This window comes from Protopterus annectens, chromosome 7.part0, assembly GCF_019279795.1.
Source record: "Protopterus annectens isolate FY-2018-M chromosome 7.part0, PAN1.0, whole genome shotgun sequence".
Lineage (NCBI taxonomy): Eukaryota > Metazoa > Chordata > Ceratodontiformes > Protopteridae > Protopterus > Protopterus annectens.
This window is the reverse complement of record NC_056739.1, coordinates 907303118-907320680: the sequence shown is the minus strand read 5'-3', so window position 1 is coordinate 907320680 and position 17563 is coordinate 907303118. Positions and strand designations below refer to the sequence as shown.

Below are 17563 nucleotides of genomic sequence, written 5' to 3'. Positions count from 1 at the left end.
ACAGATTGCAGCTCAGCTGACCCCAGTGAAGGAAGATCTCTTTCGCCACTGAGGGATTTCAAGAACCATTCGTGAGGACTCAGGATTGCCCTGCTGAGTCTGTCTGCCATCACGTTAGACTCTCCTGGAGGCCAGCACATTGGACTCTCCAGGAATATGAGTTGCAATGAGAAAGCACCCCAAGGACATCACCCATTCCCACATTCTCATGGCCTCACAACAAAGCAGATATGAAAGTGTGACCCCTTGCTTGCTGATGTACCACACAACAGCCATGTTGTCCATGTGACCTGTAATGGTACCCAGAGGGAGGCAGTCCTGAAATGCTTGCAAAGTGAGGAGGACTGCCTTCACCTCCACGATGTTGATGTGCAGTTTGGTCTCTGAAGTGGACCACTTGACTTGGACCACCCTTCTCTGAAAATGCCCACCCCCAACCTAACAGGGAAGCATCTGAGGTAACTGTGGCACTGGGGGGAGGAAGAGAGAATGGTCTGCCTGCTAGGAGGTCGGGAGACTGGATCCACTAAAGGAGATGATGCCTGCATACTGGGGTGAAACGGATCAGGGTTGTCATCAGATGAGACAGGGAAGACCACTGTTCCAACAGAGTCCATTGTAGAACCCTTGTATAGAACCTGGCTAACGGCACCAGATAGATTGCTGCCACCATGGATCCTAAGGCCCTGAGAATAAGATGGGCCTAGGGACGACACAGATTGAGAAGACATTTAACATGTGATCTGATGAGGTGTACCCAGCAAAGCGGGAGCACTCCAATCTCTGACACAGTGTCCAGCTGGATTCCAATGAATTCCAGATTTTGGGATTGAATCAAGTTTGATTTGAGGAGATTCACTGTAATCCTTAACTGGCCGAATAGCTGGAGTAGGTACTGACAGGCAGAAGCCAGACGATGCTTTGTGAGAGCTGTGGGAAGTCAATTGTTAAGGTGCAGAAACACCTGGAATTCCTGCAGTCTCAGGTGAGCTGTGACCATGGCCATGCACTTGGTGAACACTACTCACTAACAATAAAATATTAATATTACATTAAAAAGCTGACAACATTTTTTAGAAAAAAGCTAATTATCCCACTCAGGAACTCTAGCCACGAAATCTGCGTCTGTAGTTTAGCATGGCAAATGAGATCTCAGGGGTTAGAGGGCAGCAAGGGATTATGGAAGTGGGAGGAGCATGAGCCTAAAAGCTGTCTATAAAGTTGCTGGCATGGATTCAATGTCAGATCCAAGACCCAAGAGTGAGGAATAGTGACATGGATAACATCAGATCCATATTTCATACATGTGATTTATGCTTTACAGTCCCCCTTTATTCACCAATTTCAGTGTTGCTGACCTTCTTCCCATTCATCTCCATCTCCCAAGACCAGACTCTGGTTCAAGTCTCATGTATTCCTTATTCTTCTAGTTAACTCCTATGTTTTTTATTGTCTCTCAAGCATTTTGATTTGGAACACTGGAAAAGGTTTCACTGGTAAAACCTCTCTATGAGCTTTATTGTCAGAAGAATGAGAAGCAAAGTCCCCTTCTGTTTGTTTTCTCTGTTTTTATTGGTTAAACTTTTTATTTCCTCCTTAGTCTGTTTGCATCAAAAAATGTATTTAATCCTGCAGGAAAAAAGATTCTGAAGACAGGTGGATAAAGCAGCTTGAATATCACAGTTGCCTTTCAACATTCCCTGATTAATGGGATAAAATTTATTTTCTTTTGCCTGGCTTTCCACAAAAACTCTGCTGTCTCCAATTTTTAATACTTTTCCCAACTTCCACAGTTTTGTCAGGATCAACTTTCTGTTGGTATGACTGAATCTTTACTAATATAAGTCTTGACTGATTTCTCATGGTCAGGTTTGGAGTATACATGGGATGTGCCCTTTCGAATGACAAATCCCGTTGTGGAATACCAGGGCAGTTGCTTATTTGTACTTTCAAAATACTAATACAGTCTCTTCCTTACAGTTTCTCTGGTACAGCAGAAGATCTATTTTTTCTGCATTCTCTGTCTTCATCATTTTTTGAAACAGCTCTTCTTGATAAGTCAAATACTTAGCCAAACTTTTCTTTAGTTGAACCTGATTTTTGCAGTTTTGTCTGCTCTTCTGAATAGCTAGCTAATTAAAGCTTTTATTTTTCTAGCATTTTGTTGTATGAGCTGATATACCCCTTCAATGTTTCATTTATTTTAATAACCTTTGAATACATTTGATTTATTTTTTCCTCCAAATTACTGAAATCTGCTGTACCCAATTTGAAGCTTGAACTGCTTTTTGCTGAACAGCTGCAGGATTCTTCCCAGTCAGTGTATCTCTTTCACCTTTTCTGGTTGATTTTCTTTCCAGTCATCTAAATTTCTTCTTTGCTGGCATCCAGACAGCGTACTTACTATCCAATTACTAAATTTTACTTAAACTGCAATATCACTGGCACTTATTATTCTTGTCATACTTGGAGAACTGAAAGTAAGCTTTTAATCTGTGTGAAGCCATCTTGGAAGTCCCAAAATCCTTCTCATTCTTGTCAGAAGGAGAGGGATTTGTATTAATCAGATGTTTAACTGCAGCTGGGTTTACTAGTGCAACAGCTGCTGTGTCTGATATGGGATTTGTATATAAAAAACTTATAAGACAGAGAATATTTATACAATGTATCTGCTTTTTGGAGGGCAGCAAGCTGACTGTCATACAAATCACAGACATTGACAAAGACACCCTTCAATGATAAAATGACACTATGAAATGGAGAAGGTTCAAGAAAATCTAGTTTCAGTAAATTATAATACCTCTTTAGGGACTGTAGAATGTCATTATGTCCCCAATGACACAACTGGTTCATTATGGAAATAGTTTCAGAAAAAGATAATCACTCACATGGACTGGAAGAAGCCATGATATCCTCAGAATCTGAAACAGAAACCTGAGCAGACAAAATAAAATATGTTCATTTATAATCATTTTATGGTTCAAATGTATGAACCTCTTCAAAAATGAAGAATCCTTTTTTTTCTTGCTAGAAATAGCCTGAAATAAACCCTGAGCTAAGTCCAAAAATATCACTCTTATCCAAAGTGACTGAACGAGGGTAAGATATATGTCTATGTTTTTACTTGTTTTTGACAGCATTTTTTTTTAAAAAACTAGGCCCACTAAGGATAGGCATAGCAGCCTGGCTGGGCAGATAGGTATTCCTTACCCTTCTCCCAGAACCAACAGCAGTGTCTCTCTTTTGCTTGGCAAGGGCACTCTAACAGATGCAAAGGACATATCTAACCCTTGTCCATGGTAGCAGTAGGGACTACACCAGTGGAAGCAAAGGAAAAGATGACTGATCTGAGGAACGAGAAATGACAACAGCAGTTTCACCCATCTGAGGCCTGGGCACTTCAGCAGCCTGTTGTGGTGGCAAAGGCTGCCTACTATTTTTTTTCTTTTTTGCAGTTGGAAGAAGGAAGGACCAAGAAAGTGGTAGGTTGTTCCATGGTTAAACCAAAAAAGATGCTCGATTCCAGGACAAGCATGGCAGAAGTAGTCAGTAAAACAGGTAAGTTGTGAAAAAGAGTAACTTTTTCCATTAAAAAAAACAGAGTAAAAAACACTTTAAACATTTACCCCATCCCCCCAAAAGTAAAGTAACAGCTTTTACCTCAAAAAAGATAGTTTTACAGTAGTTTAAAAAACTTTTTTCCACAAAGCTAAAAAGTAACACTCCTATTTAAAAGTTATTGAAAGTCACATGACAGTCAATAAACACACTTTTACCTGTCTTAAAATATTTTTAACATAAAAAGTGCAATTTCTGAAACAGAAATTAAACACAGAAGGTTTTTTCCTGAAGGAATCCTATCTGATCAATAACACAAAGTGTTACCAGACTATCAGTCCTCAAATGCTCGCAGGTAGAGTGCTCTTTAGTGGCAGGAAAGCTCTGAAGGGCTTAGCTCAAAAACACTCTCAAGCTAATTAACAGTATAGGAACTTGGAATGTGCCCTGAAGCTTTGGAAGCTACCCAGTCTTTATACTGTTATAGCCTTAGCAACATATAACCCATATAGCTAAGGTTACAAAGGCAGTGATTTTAATGAAGAACATCTTTTGTTACAACTTGCTTTTGATATAGCCATTCCATCATTCTAAAATGATCAGTCATGTCCTTGCCTATTACTTCTTGAAAAAAAGTACGGTAGTGTAAGTTGTACTTATCATGACAGTGGATGATCAAATTCCTCACTCCAGTAGTAGTCTTTGGCTATATGGGTTGTAACCATGTAATGAACCTTAAATCTGCCTCATGAGCTGATTCAAAGACAGGTGTAGTTAAGATAAGAAAAGAGACAGCTGCTTTCTAGGAGGTGTGAGGTGGAAAACTCCCTTTGGAATCTGTTTTTATCAAAAACAGAGATAAAAGGGGAGGATCCATTGGTAGACATGCTGAACTGGCCGCTAGATGAACCTTGATGGAAATAAAAAAGGTCAGAGGAAAATAATTCACACAAATATTTAATAATTATTGGTACATAACTCCTGATACGGTCCTGATAATTGGCTAGGAACCAAATGGAAAATCTTTTCCATTTGCTTATATAAGATTTTCTAAGTAGCAAGCTTCCAAGACTCTTTTAGTACTTATTACACGTCCTCATGAAAGAGGTGCCTAAAAGACCTCTAAACTGAATCATCCAGGTAGTTATTTGAAGTTTTTTTAGACTGTGTACCAAACTTACCATCTTATGTGAGTAGATCCAGTCTGCAAGGAAGCTTATTGGTAATCGCCACTGGCCAATTCCATAAAAAGGGAGAACCAATGCTGCCTGGGCCAAAAGGGACAACAATGACTTTTTGGAGAGTCCTTCTGAATCTTCAGAATTACCCTGGACATGAGTAGAAAGAGTGGAAACATATAAAGGAACATTCCCAGCTACAGGAATCAGAATGCATTTGTTTTCCAAGCCTGTTTCCAAGGAGTCTTGGTGCAGAATTTGTTGAGTTGTATGTTTTGAAAGGAGGCAAACAGATCTATCTGAGGTGTTCCTCATAGCTGGATCAATTCCTGGAAGACCTTTTGAATGTCTGCCCTTGTCCAGCTCCGCTTGTCGGTCACTACATTTTGCTCTGACAGAATTTAAGATGCTTAGAGGGTTAAACCATGCTGAACAGCTGCTTCCCAAGCCATGACAGCCAGCCTGCACAGACCACAGTTGATGAAGAAATTGTATGACATGGATCACAATTAACATCGCTTTGATATTTATGTGCTTTGGTCTATCTGAAGAGTTTCACTTGCTTTGCATTTTTACCATGATAGGAACTGTTCCCTAAGCAAACTATGATGTATCTGTAGTTACACAGTGACTTGGGACAGGAGGAGAAAAGGGGAGACCTGTTTTTTGAGCTATTTGCCATTTCTTCCAGTGCAGTTTGGACAAAGCCCAAAACTAGAATCTGACATTCCACAGGATGACAATCCTTGGTCCACGTGTTTTTTTAAAAGCCAATGTATTTTTCTCATATGTACCCTGGCAAAAGGAAAGAGGAATCATAGACACCAGGAATCCTAAGATCCTGATATATTCCCTTGTTGAAGTCTGAAATTGATTCGAAAAGCTCAAGGTTTTTAGATAAAAATACCCCTTTCCTGGGTAAGAAAAGCATTTTTCTGAGAAGTGTCTAGAAGGCAGCCCAGAACACAACCCCGTGTGAGTGAGTCAAGGAGGGGTTTTGAACATTTACCGGGAAGTCCAGATTGGTAAGGAGAGAAGAAAACCATGCTAAGGACTCTTGACATCTGGCAAAAATCTCTGCAAAGATAAGTAAGTCATCTAAATAAGGAAATATGTGAATGCCTTGTAGTTTGCACTAAACTGTCTCAGGAGCTAGACATGCTGTAAACACCCTTGACGTTGTAGATAACACAAATGATAATGCAGGGATGTGACAATGTGACTCATATAGAGAATCTGAGAAATTTCTTGAAGCCTCTGGCTATGGGGATGTGATGATAAGCAACCTTTAGATCTAATGTTATAAAACACAGAAGAGGTATGACAGGTAACAGACTCTGAAGGGTCGGTTGATACCTTCACAAAAAGGTTGAGAAAAGAAAGATCTAGAACTGGTCTCCAAAAAAGTTCTTTCTTTGGAACTAGAAACATTTTGGAGCTGAAGCCTTTCTTCCTTGGATCTAAATGCATTGGTTCAATGACTCCTAGGTTCAGCAAGTGTTGCAGAACCTGAGGAAAAAAAACTTTGCTTTAGAGAGTGAGGAGGAATTACCCTAAAAGGAGGTATGTGTATCCAGTGCCAAATATAACCCTCTTGAAACACTATTATCACCTAAGAGCATCTGTTACAATCTGTTGCCAAAGGGGAATATTAAGAGCCAGTTTCTGGGACAGACTTAGAGAGATAGTGGCAGGAGGTGAACGGCTGGCATAGTCATTCTGAAGAATTAGAATGTCTCATTTTTCTAAATGGATCCCTGTTTTTAACTGTTCAAAAAGAAAAATCTGTTGTATCCCTTGAAGTCTCAGAAAACCGACTATGCAACCTATACTGGGTCAAAAACAAACAAGAAGAAATTTTGCAGTGTGGAGGGTGTGAAGTTCATTCCTTGAATTATGTTATACACCTAGTTCACTATTAAAAATCAAACTCTAAAATGCGTACTACAAATAAATAAAACAGAAAATCGGTAGTCCACACCTGAGTTAAAAATGGAATATCCTTTATTGAAACACACAAATAAGTAATCCTAGTTGAGTATAATGAAAAACATCACAACATTCATCATTTATATATAATCAGGTTAAATGGAGCAAGGGAGTGGCTACACAGGGTGGTTCTGTTAACAGCAGTAAAAGCAATACAAACATTAAACCCATTCCTTTAACCAAATCCCCCTTCCCCCTTGACACTATAGTGTAAAATGAGACTGTGCTACTTTAGAACTGAAACTAAAAAACTAGAGACAAATTAAAACATAATACAAGAACAGCTTATTAACACTTTATATAGGCTAACCTACTAATACAAACTTTATTAATTAAGAAACTAACTCACTAACAAAATTCCATTTTTAACTTGTGTGGACTACCTACTATTTTCTATTTTATTATTTTGCAGTACGTATTTTACAGTTTAATTTTTATTAGTGAACTAGGTTGTTGTTGTTGTGTCTTTCGGCTTTTCCCGGTTAGGGGTCGCCACAGCGGAACTCCGGTCTGCTAATGATTGGTAGTTGATGTTTAAGTGCCGAGTTACCAGCCCTGATGCACAACCTTCAACGAAGGTATGCCAATTCATGTATGTCTCCATGCAGAAGACGCTCTAGCTGAGAATCGAACCGGACAGTGTCTTACTGTGAGGCGACAACGCTACCACAGCACCACCACCGCGGGTGGATGCATAACATAATTCAAAGAGTGAACTTTACACCCTCTGCAGTGTGAAGTTTCTTCTTTTTTTTCTTTTTGTTCTCCTCCCGACATCTCTTTTTTGCTTTCTGTTTGCCAGGAATGGCAGGGATTGCTTATTTTGTTTTTTAAGGGAGTAGAGGATTTGAGAGATTTGTAATGGGGGATTTGAAAACTCTTAGAAGTTCCCTGAATTAATTTCCCTCTTTCATCATACTGTTTGAGGACCTGAGTAACAGAAGAGCAAAGCCTCTTTATCTAAAGAACATTTTAAAATCTTTCTTTACTTCATCAGCAAATTTTTGGTTATGTACACAGGTATACCTCCTCAAAACTATGGCAGTAGTAGTGACCCTAGATACACTTGGAAGGACTTCCTTTTGGGGACTTACCTGCCAGAAATTAATCTTCAAGATGATTGCAGCACCTGTGAATCCTCAGAGCTGCTTCCTCTCAAGGCAGCAAAGAAATACTGAAATTGTCTACACTCAGACTGCTGAGTTTCCCCCATGAGCCAGCTAACTGGCAGTTAGATGGGAGGTGTGAGAGGAGCCAGAGCTTTGTGAAGATGGCCAGTTGTTGTATCCTGTGCAATTTTCTACCCATATAGCCAAAAGCCACTGCAGCAGTGAGAATGATGAACATGTAGTAGTTCTTACTTCTAGTTATTAGATGAAAAATGCTGGCATTTAATAAAGTCTTCCACCTTGCCACTCTCACAATTTACAATGCACTCCTTGTTCTTCAATTTCACAGTAATACTGAATGTGAAAACAAAAAAAGGAATGCTAAAAACAAAAATAGGGAAAGCAAGGAGAGGATACAATGGTTGGAGGAAGGAATGAAAGACTGTGGGAGAATACAGACAAAATGATATAGATGGGGGAAGGTCAGAAGGAAGTAACTGCCCTTAGGAAGGATAAAGCAAAATAATCAGATGGGCTGCCTCCCAGAGTCCTCAGAAATCTGGACAATACACTGGCAAATTCCTGACAGAGACTTTCAATAGGTAAGTGTCACAGGACTGGAAAAACACCAACCATGTTACCTTTGTACAAGGATGAAGCAAGAAAATTCTGGAACTACAGGCCTGTTAGATTAACAGCAGTGTAAGGGAAAGTCATAGAGAAATTCTGTGAGGATGGCTGCCGATACTTCTAAAGGTAATCTCCAAGGCAGTAACCAACATGGGGTCACAAGCAGAAGGCTATGTTAGTCAAACATTATCCAGTTTTACAACTCAGTTACAGATGAATCTGAAAGGGGAGCATCAGTAGAACTTCAGCAGGGTGACTGATTAAATCTCACACGGGCTGATAGGAAAAATGGAGCCAAAAATGACAAACTGGATAGCTGTGTGGCAGAATGGAAGAATGCCAGAACAAAAGAGGGTTGTAGTGACAAGAACAATATCAAGAAGTAGAAAGGTAAGTACTGTAATATGGCTGGGGTCTGTCCAATGTCCAAAACTCTTCACCATGTTTATTTCGGACACGTGTGGAAACACAGAACAGGATCAAACTCTTTTCTGGTGACACAAAAATAGGTGCAGTAGTACACAATAAGGAGAAGATTCCATTGAAGGGTTTGGACTGACTGAACAAGTACAGGCAGATGGTGGCAGTGTAAAACAATGCAAATACAGAAATTGTGCCACATCAGCCCTGCTGTGAAGTATCAGTTAGTGGAGTGAATCTGATGGCAACAGAGAAAGAAAGTTATTTAGGGGGGTTGATCCCACCTGGAATGGACCACTGGGAGCAGAGTGAGAGGACAGGGCTCTAGCAAACATGCCCTCATAGGGATATACTCCAGAAGCCATGAGGTAATACTTCCACTTTACAAGGTCCTGTGAGGCCACACCTTGTAGACAGATGCTCTGGAGGCCACAAAAGGAAAAGGGCATCAGGCTACTGAAAGGAAACCACAGGAAAGCTAATGGAAAGATTCATGGGATGGAGTGGAAGGAATACTGCCACAGCCTACAGCAGTTGCAGCTCATCTCACTTGAAACCAGTAGAAACAAGGGATGTATAATATGAATGAATATGATCATGTCAAAGAGTTATGAAGTTATTTTGAACGAGAAAGACAGAAGGAGGGGACAGAGTCAACAGACTGTAGAAAATGTTTACTGAATGCCTAAAAGTAATTATTTCTAGAGAGGACTGTGGACACAATGAACAGACTACCTGAATGAGTGGTGGGGAAGGAATCCACAGAGACATTCAAGGAAGCATGAAACAGGTGGAAATAGGGTAAAAGGGGATGGTAGAGATGAAAATGAAGTGAAATGAGGTAAAATATCAAAGCAATTAAAAGGGCAGACTACATAGGATTATAGTCTCTTTGTGCCACCAAGCAAATGTAATGCAGTGCATAGTCCTTTATTCTAACCATCTGTGTATGTTGTCACAGTAAACCTTGATGGAAAGTAGTATCACAATGTTTTCACTCAACTTACACTGTGTTAACCCAAAGAAAACTATTTTTACTCTGCTTAGGTCTCCATTTCCACAGACTTGAAATAAAAAATGCTGGATCATATTACAAAACTACCGTTCATTTAGCTGTTCAAGGCTTTTGACTTTTAATGCATGCAAACCAACTTTTGGCACACAGATGATGATGCAATCTGTTATTTCCATAATCAACTATTACTAGATATTTCCTACAATCAAAAATGTTACCAAAAGTATTCAAATTACCCTAAATATATCTTCTTCTTCATCCTGGTTTTCATCAGCTTCTTCATCCAGTAAATCACATGATATTGCCCGTCGGATTTCAGGTCCAATGTCATGCAGAGTCCTCAATCCTGCCTGAAATAACAACATCTAATTGTAAAATGCATTGCTTAGTATGGGAGTCAATAATTCATTACTTTTTATGTGAGCTTAAAAAGGTTTCATTTAGGATCATTCATAAGGTAAATAATGTTTTAAAATGCATCTTTCTCCTTACTCCAAGTTGTCAAAACTATTACATGTATGAGTACTATTTTTCTTCCCCAATTAACCAGCATCATAAATCTGTATTTCCTATTTTCCCTGAATGTTTAACACCATTACCAAATCATGCCTGTAGTATATTTTGTTGCAGGTACTGTCCAGTGTACATACATATATCAAGTATATGCATACCTGTGCACACGTGCACATTCATACATACATTGCCACAATAGTAGCAGATCACAATTTACAATACAATACCTGTTTCCTATTGCACAGTGATAAAGCTTAAACTGCAACCCAGGCTACCTGGAATTGACTAGGGACCAGGGTGCTGAAGAAGCTGCCTGAGGAGAGCGGAAATGAGTGACTAACCTTCACAGGCTTATACATTTAGCCTAAGGTTACAACTAAAAGACCATCAAGAAGCTCAGTCACGTCACCCTCATAGTGATTAGGAGAGAGAAAATTTGTATCAGTACCAGGCATTAACTTGTGGTTACCCATCCAGTCATCAAGGATAATTTTGAATATGGGCTAGGAGATATTCTGATGTGCAAAATGAATCTATTACAAGGCTGGGGAATATTTTGGTAAGATATCTACTGTGGCAGCAGATTACATTAATCCTACACCAGTGGTTTACGTCTTTGTATTGGGTGTCTGTTTGACTTTTTTTTTTTTGAAGGTGTGGGAAGTCAGAAAGTGTACTAACATAATATCACAGTTAAGCACAGGTCACTTCTTAGAAGCCTGTATGACACAGAGTAGTGGGACACAGATTTTAATATGCCCAGCTAGCTTAAGTGGCTAAGATATGAGATCATTTTTTGAATCACTGAGGTCTTTCTAGTTGTGCTAGGTGCTTGAATAGGTATATTCCAAAGGGAGGACTGGATTCACTGATGGGTCTGATAACTGAGAGATATATAAGAAATCATCTCACAATGAAAAGCCAGTTTGAATTTAGAGTGGCCACTGATAACAAGGATAACCACAAGGCTACCATGACCGATAAGCTGTGCAAGGCTGAAGTAAGTCCTTAACATAATCAAAACACAGAGGTCAAATGACAGCTCACTGTATATGTAGGTAGCACAGTCTCCGATGACAGAACCTGTTTTAGGAGGGTGCCCATAATGTGATACTCAGTGGAGGGGTTGTATGCTTTACTGAATGTAATAATGGTACAACCTTTTGACATTTAAGGTAAGCCCATGGCTGACCACAAGTACTGGATTGCTTTAAACTCTCTCATGAAGAATTTGGGAATCTCGTCTGGAGTTAAAAACAGCAATTAGTTTGCAGTCATCAAAAACTTTTGATAGCTAAAGGTCTTGGATGTTGGCTTTCACATCAGAGAAGTAGATGCCAAACAAGAGGGAAACTAAGAGAGAGCCGTAGCCATGGAGAACACTGCTAATGATGCCGTTATGTTTGGAGGAGATACCACCCACCCTTACAAGTCCAGTCCTTAAGCCAGTTTGCTATCTAGCAGATCACAAAAGAATCTATATTGAGACTGAGTTTATCTATGATTCCTGCATGGAGACTGGTGTCAAAGGCCTTGACAAGGTCTAGATAGGCACTATGATAAGGATAGACCCTCATCTGAGACTTCTGTGACTTTGTCAAAGAATTCCTCCAAATTAAGCAAACATGACTGGCCTTTAACAAGTTCAATCTGGTTGTAGTCCAACACATGGAGTTTGCCTGTGTAATTTAGTGTATTCTGTACTGATGCATTGCATGGCTTTGTAAACTATGCAGTTAAGACTAATGTACCTGTAATTAACTGGGCCAGTAGTGAAACCGGAACCAACTGTGGCTGTTTTCCAAATTTCAAATACACGGCCTACTGACAGATTAAGGCTAGAGAGAGAGAAACTGAAGAAAATTGTCGTTGCTCTATTAATGTTGTAAAATGTTTGTCCCCCCCACTCCACAAAACTGCACTGATCAATATCTATCAATTTTGGCAACACCGTTGCCATTCTTTTACTCATTATAGACACAAACACTTTATAATTATGGTTTAGAATCAAAATGGGCTTAAATGAAACCTGGAATGCTGTTCAGTCCTACAGAACTAGTGCAGTTGATTTTGATAAAAGCTGATGTGGTATGGCCTTGAGTGATTCTGGACAGGACAGTATGGTGATACATTGGGGGGGGGGGGGGGGGTGAGAGGTGCTATGACATTTTTTGTTTTTAATCATCTTTATTGAATTACCACTTATGTCTTAGGCAATCATGCATTTATATAAATAAAAACAAATCCTATAGACATAGTCTCAGTTACAAACATTACCTATCACATATAATCTTCTGTGTAGTCATTGTCACTTAAGCATTACATTGCACACTCAATTTCTGCCTTCCCTTAAGCTTCATTCCTCCTCCAAAATATTATTCTGCATGCACTGTTCGCACAACTACCATTTTATTCTATGTAATTTGTTCCTACCCTTTTCTAAAAATTCCACTTCCAATAATTTTATATCTCTGTTACTATACTCACTTCAAATAAGGTTGGTTTAGACTTTTGATTTCCATTTCCTTGTAAATGCATTTCCTTGTAAATGCTTTTTTTTTAACGGCCACCAGAAATAAACTTAGCAAAGCCTTACTATGTCTAGGGAATTCAGACAATCCAGATCCTGTATTCCAAAAAATAATTTCTTTCATTACAGCAATTAGCTAACCCAGTATTTCTTACAGAGTAGTCTGTAGGGAATTTTTAAAGCTTGCCAGCTCATTATATTTTCAAAAAGTATATTCCAATTACCTCTTTCTTTCCCAACACACCTCCAACATTTGCAAACTACCTGAAGAAAAATTCTTTGAAGTCTGCTTGGGTTATAAAAATAACTATGCAAACATTTCCAAGCAAAAATCCTAAATCTTCTATACTTTGTTGCATATTTGGGAGACATAAATATATATTTTCATTGTTTCATTGTGAATTGCTTACTAAATTTCTCTTCCCAATCATTATTAACCTCCTCTTATCAATTCCTATAGTTATCATGCAATATTTTATATGCCCTATTAATTATCCTTTTTTAACAACAGCTTCTATTCTAGATTCAACTAAAAACTCTACCAGCGCTGGTCTTTCACTTATGCTTTCACTATCCCTTTCTCTTTACCCATACTCTAATAGAAATCCTTGAGAGGAAAGGTAGTCAACAGCCTATAGTCCAAATGCATTCTTGGTCTCTTACCATTCTATTACCTTTCCCTCTCTAATTATTTGTTTCCAACACTTTGGTTCCTTTGCCAGTTTCTCTAGTAAATTCCTGCCTCTCTTGCCTATTCTCTTTATCCCTGTGTGCCGTCATCCCTATCGGCAGAATCTCCTTTCTCCATTCCAGTGCTGGCTTAGTTCTTAGAATACTTTCTGCTAATTTATGAATATAATATTCTGTATAGCTATTATTTTCCTTAAGGATCTGCATCCAAAATCCCACTCTCTCATTATTTACTCTCCTGTTTCATAATCATCTGTTTCCACTTTGAATGACAGCTTTCTGCTTGTGCTAAGTATAAGAGCCTTAACTGCATAGCTCTAAAATATCCCTTCAAATCATGGAAACCCAATCCACCTTGTTCTATTGCAAGGATCATCTTATCTCACTTGACTCTTGGCCACTTCCTCTCCCAGATAAAATCCTTCAACTCTTTATTAAGTGCTAAGTACAACATCTCTGGTTGATAAAAATATGCCTGACCTGTATATAAAACATAATGGACTAAAAAACATTTCACTGCTTGTATCTTGCTATCCATATCTGTAAACAAGAGCTTCCAGTTCCTCACTTTTCATATTATCTCTTGTTTAATCTCTTCCCATACATCCTTAGCTGACATAACAGAGTCCTTTTTAACCCATACGCCTAAGTACTTCATTTTTTCAGGTCCCCATAAATATGGCTATTGATGAACAAATTCTTGTGTGGATATATAGTTTACAGCTACAGCCTGTTTTATCTTCATTAATTTTATAATCCAAAAAGAGTTGAAACTGATTCATAATGTTCTACAAAAATGAGATGTTGTTTTCTCGTTTTATCAGGTACAAAATAATAACATGTACAAATAAAGCCAATTGTTCTTGATTATCATGCCAAATATATCCTTGAATCTCTGTGTCCCTTATTTTCTCTGTCAGTGGTTCTAAATATAATGCAAATAACAAAGGGGAAAAACAACATCCTTGCCTGGTTTCTAAGTTCATACAGAATTTATCAGGCAGTAATTCCCTCCACTTTAATTTTCGTCTCTGATCCCTCAAATATCCTCCTAATTAAACTTATTATTGTGTCAGGGAATGCAAATGCTTCCACTGCACTACTCATAAAATCCCAGCATACTCTGTCAAATGCTTTCTTTGCATCAAGACCCACAAACAATAGTGGTATTTTCTTACATTCTGTTCCCCTTTGGATTGTCATTGCTCTATTAATGTTGTAAAATGTTTGCCTCCACTCCGCAAAACCGCACTGATCAATATCTATCAATTCTGTCAACACCTTTGCCATTCTTTTAGCCATTATAGACACAAACACTTCATAATCATGGTTTACAATCAAAATGGGCTGAAATGAAGATGGATCTGATGAGTCTTTAGGATCTTTAGCTACTGCAGCCACCACAGCTTTCAGGATTCTGGTGAATAACCTCCTTCTAAACTACTATTAAACAAAACCTTCTGATCATCTTCCCTCGTAGCTTCCAAACATCTGCAGGAATACCATCTATCCCTGGAGTCTTTCCTGTAGATTGGTTTTACATCACCATTCTTATCTCTTCCTATACAAACTGTTACTAATTGAGCCTCATCTACATCTAATCTTGGCATATTTAATTCTTCCATAAATATTTCCATTTGTGATTTTTCTTGATTTACATATTTCTCTACTTTATATAGATTTTCATAGAATTTCCAAAATATTTCTATTACCTGTACAGGATCTTTGGTTATTTTCTTGCTATAGACTTCCTAAGCTTGGCAACAGCACTTTCTACTTTCTGTTACCCGAGTCATTGTGCTAAAAGCTTTTGTGCTCTGGAGTTATCATCAAAAAAAGTTGCTTAACAGCAATCTTTCTAAATTTATTCATATGCTCCAGGTAGTCCTTTATTTTCACACTCCAAATGCACCTCCATCTTGTTTCGTGAGATTCCCGTTATTCTGCAATACCTTAACATTTATCAGTCCCTCTAAATAATTCTTGCTACTTATTAATCATCTCTCTTTTTCTTTTATTTCTACCTTATTTTTAATTTCAAAGAAACTTCTATCTTCCCTAATAACTCCTGAGTAATTTCAACTACCCATTCCTTAAATAAGTCTCTTTTTAACAGATAGGTGGGGAAGCACCAGTATCTCATTTTTACTTCATTAACTTGCATTTTTACCTTACTTTTGTTAATATGTTTTGCTACTCTTTCTTTTTTGTACATATGTAAGACCATTCATGCTCCAAGATAATATGGAAAGTGTTGCTATTATGATAGGACATTATTTTTCCCACCTGTTAAGTATAATAGCTTTAAAAAAAATGTCTGTTTTCAGCTTTTGTGTTAATGCATGCACTAAACACAACTTACAAGACCTTTTGTTTTAATAAAAACAAACCAAATAAAAAAGACATACCCTGGGAATACTTTAAAATTCTATTAAATTAAAACAAACATACAAAACTATGTATATCTTTAAATAATGAAATTTAATCTCCTAATAGGAATAACTGGCCCAGATTGACAACTACACTCATAAGCTTTAACTGACCTATAATTAAGGTTTTGAATGCTAAAACACATAGTACAGCCTGTGCTTCTCCTTACACAAAGTGCTGTTTTTGTCTTATCTTTATTCCTCTCTCAGATGTAGAAAAACAACCTGAATGCTTTCAGAAAACATTAACTTTTAGCCTTAAAAAGTATTGCCTGCTTATCAGTCTGTCTCCATAGAAACACAATAACTAGATAACAGCTGTCCTCAGCTACAAGCCGTGAAGATCTATTAGCCAAAGGAAAATGCCTCATCACATTCAGTATTCTCTTATTTACCTGCTTTCACTTAAAACCTATTGCCAGCTCAAGCTAAGGGCCTCACTCCAGTCATCTCCCATGCAAAAGCAAGAAGAAGCATATCAGCTCTACTTATATCACGATCTGTATACCTCTATACCCCATCCCTTACCTCAACAACCCAAGACCACAGCCCATTATCTCAAACATACTTTTGTCCAGGCTTTCCTCTCCCCTCACAATGCAATGCCTGCATTTCTTAAAACTAAAAAAGAAGAAAGAATGAAAGAAAGAAAAAAGAAGCACCTATTTACTTTATTATCCCCGTAAGATACACAAATAACTGACAATGCTTTTCTATACAACCGGCACAGCAGAAAATCCTAGGACCTTCCTACATGCTCCATCATTCCACCCCCAACACCTTCTGAAGCATCTTCTTCCGAGCAGTCCCATACCAAGCCAGCTCCCACTTCACCTAGACCTCCAACTGTTGAAGCCCCTTTAGTGCATCTGAATATCTGTTCCAAGCTTCCACCATCCTCTCCAGACCCTTGTCATCTGAACCAACACATATCTTTAGTGTTTCAACATTTTGAGTTAACTGTGACAGTCATTATGCTCCCTTGGGGAAAAGTGTAGAATCCTGTGGATGTTCAGCAAAAAGCAGATCACGCTTCAGCCTTGGTACAAGAGATGGCACTTTACAGGAAAAAAAATTAAATCAAATGTGCTCAGAGGTGACTAAAATAAATGAAACTCTGAAGGAGTATATCAACTCAAATAACAGGCTGGAAAAAGGGAAGAAGCTTTAAATAGCTATTCAAATGAACTGATAAACCTGCAAAAATCAGAGGCTGAAATGTAGGAAAGGCTGGCTAAGTATGAAACTTCTCAAGAAGAGCTGTTTCAAATAATGGTAAATTTAGAAGACAAAACGTGCAGAGAAAACCAGAGATTTTTCTGCTGTGGCAAAAAAACTGGCAGGAACAGACTGTATTAATTTTATGTAAGCACAATTAAGCAAGTGGACTAGTATTCCATTGCAGGATTTGTTAACTGAAAGGGTACATCAAGTGTATGCTCTAAATCTGTTCACAAGAAAGCAGACAAGTGTTAAACATGGTGAAGGCAGTGTTTGTGGAA

At 38.3% G+C, this 17563-nt stretch overlaps 1 protein-coding gene across 1 annotated transcript in view; it reads right to left on the bottom strand.

The window, feature by feature from the left end:
- Positions 1-17563, bottom strand: part of CACNA1D (calcium voltage-gated channel subunit alpha1 D) — a 5051180-nt gene that overhangs the window by 517574 nt on the left and 4516043 nt on the right. The window contains exon 40 of the mRNA XM_044077483.1: positions 10136-10249. Coding sequence (XP_043933418.1) covers positions 10136-10249 — 114 coding nt within the window. The remainder of the gene's footprint in view (positions 1-10135; positions 10250-17563) is intronic.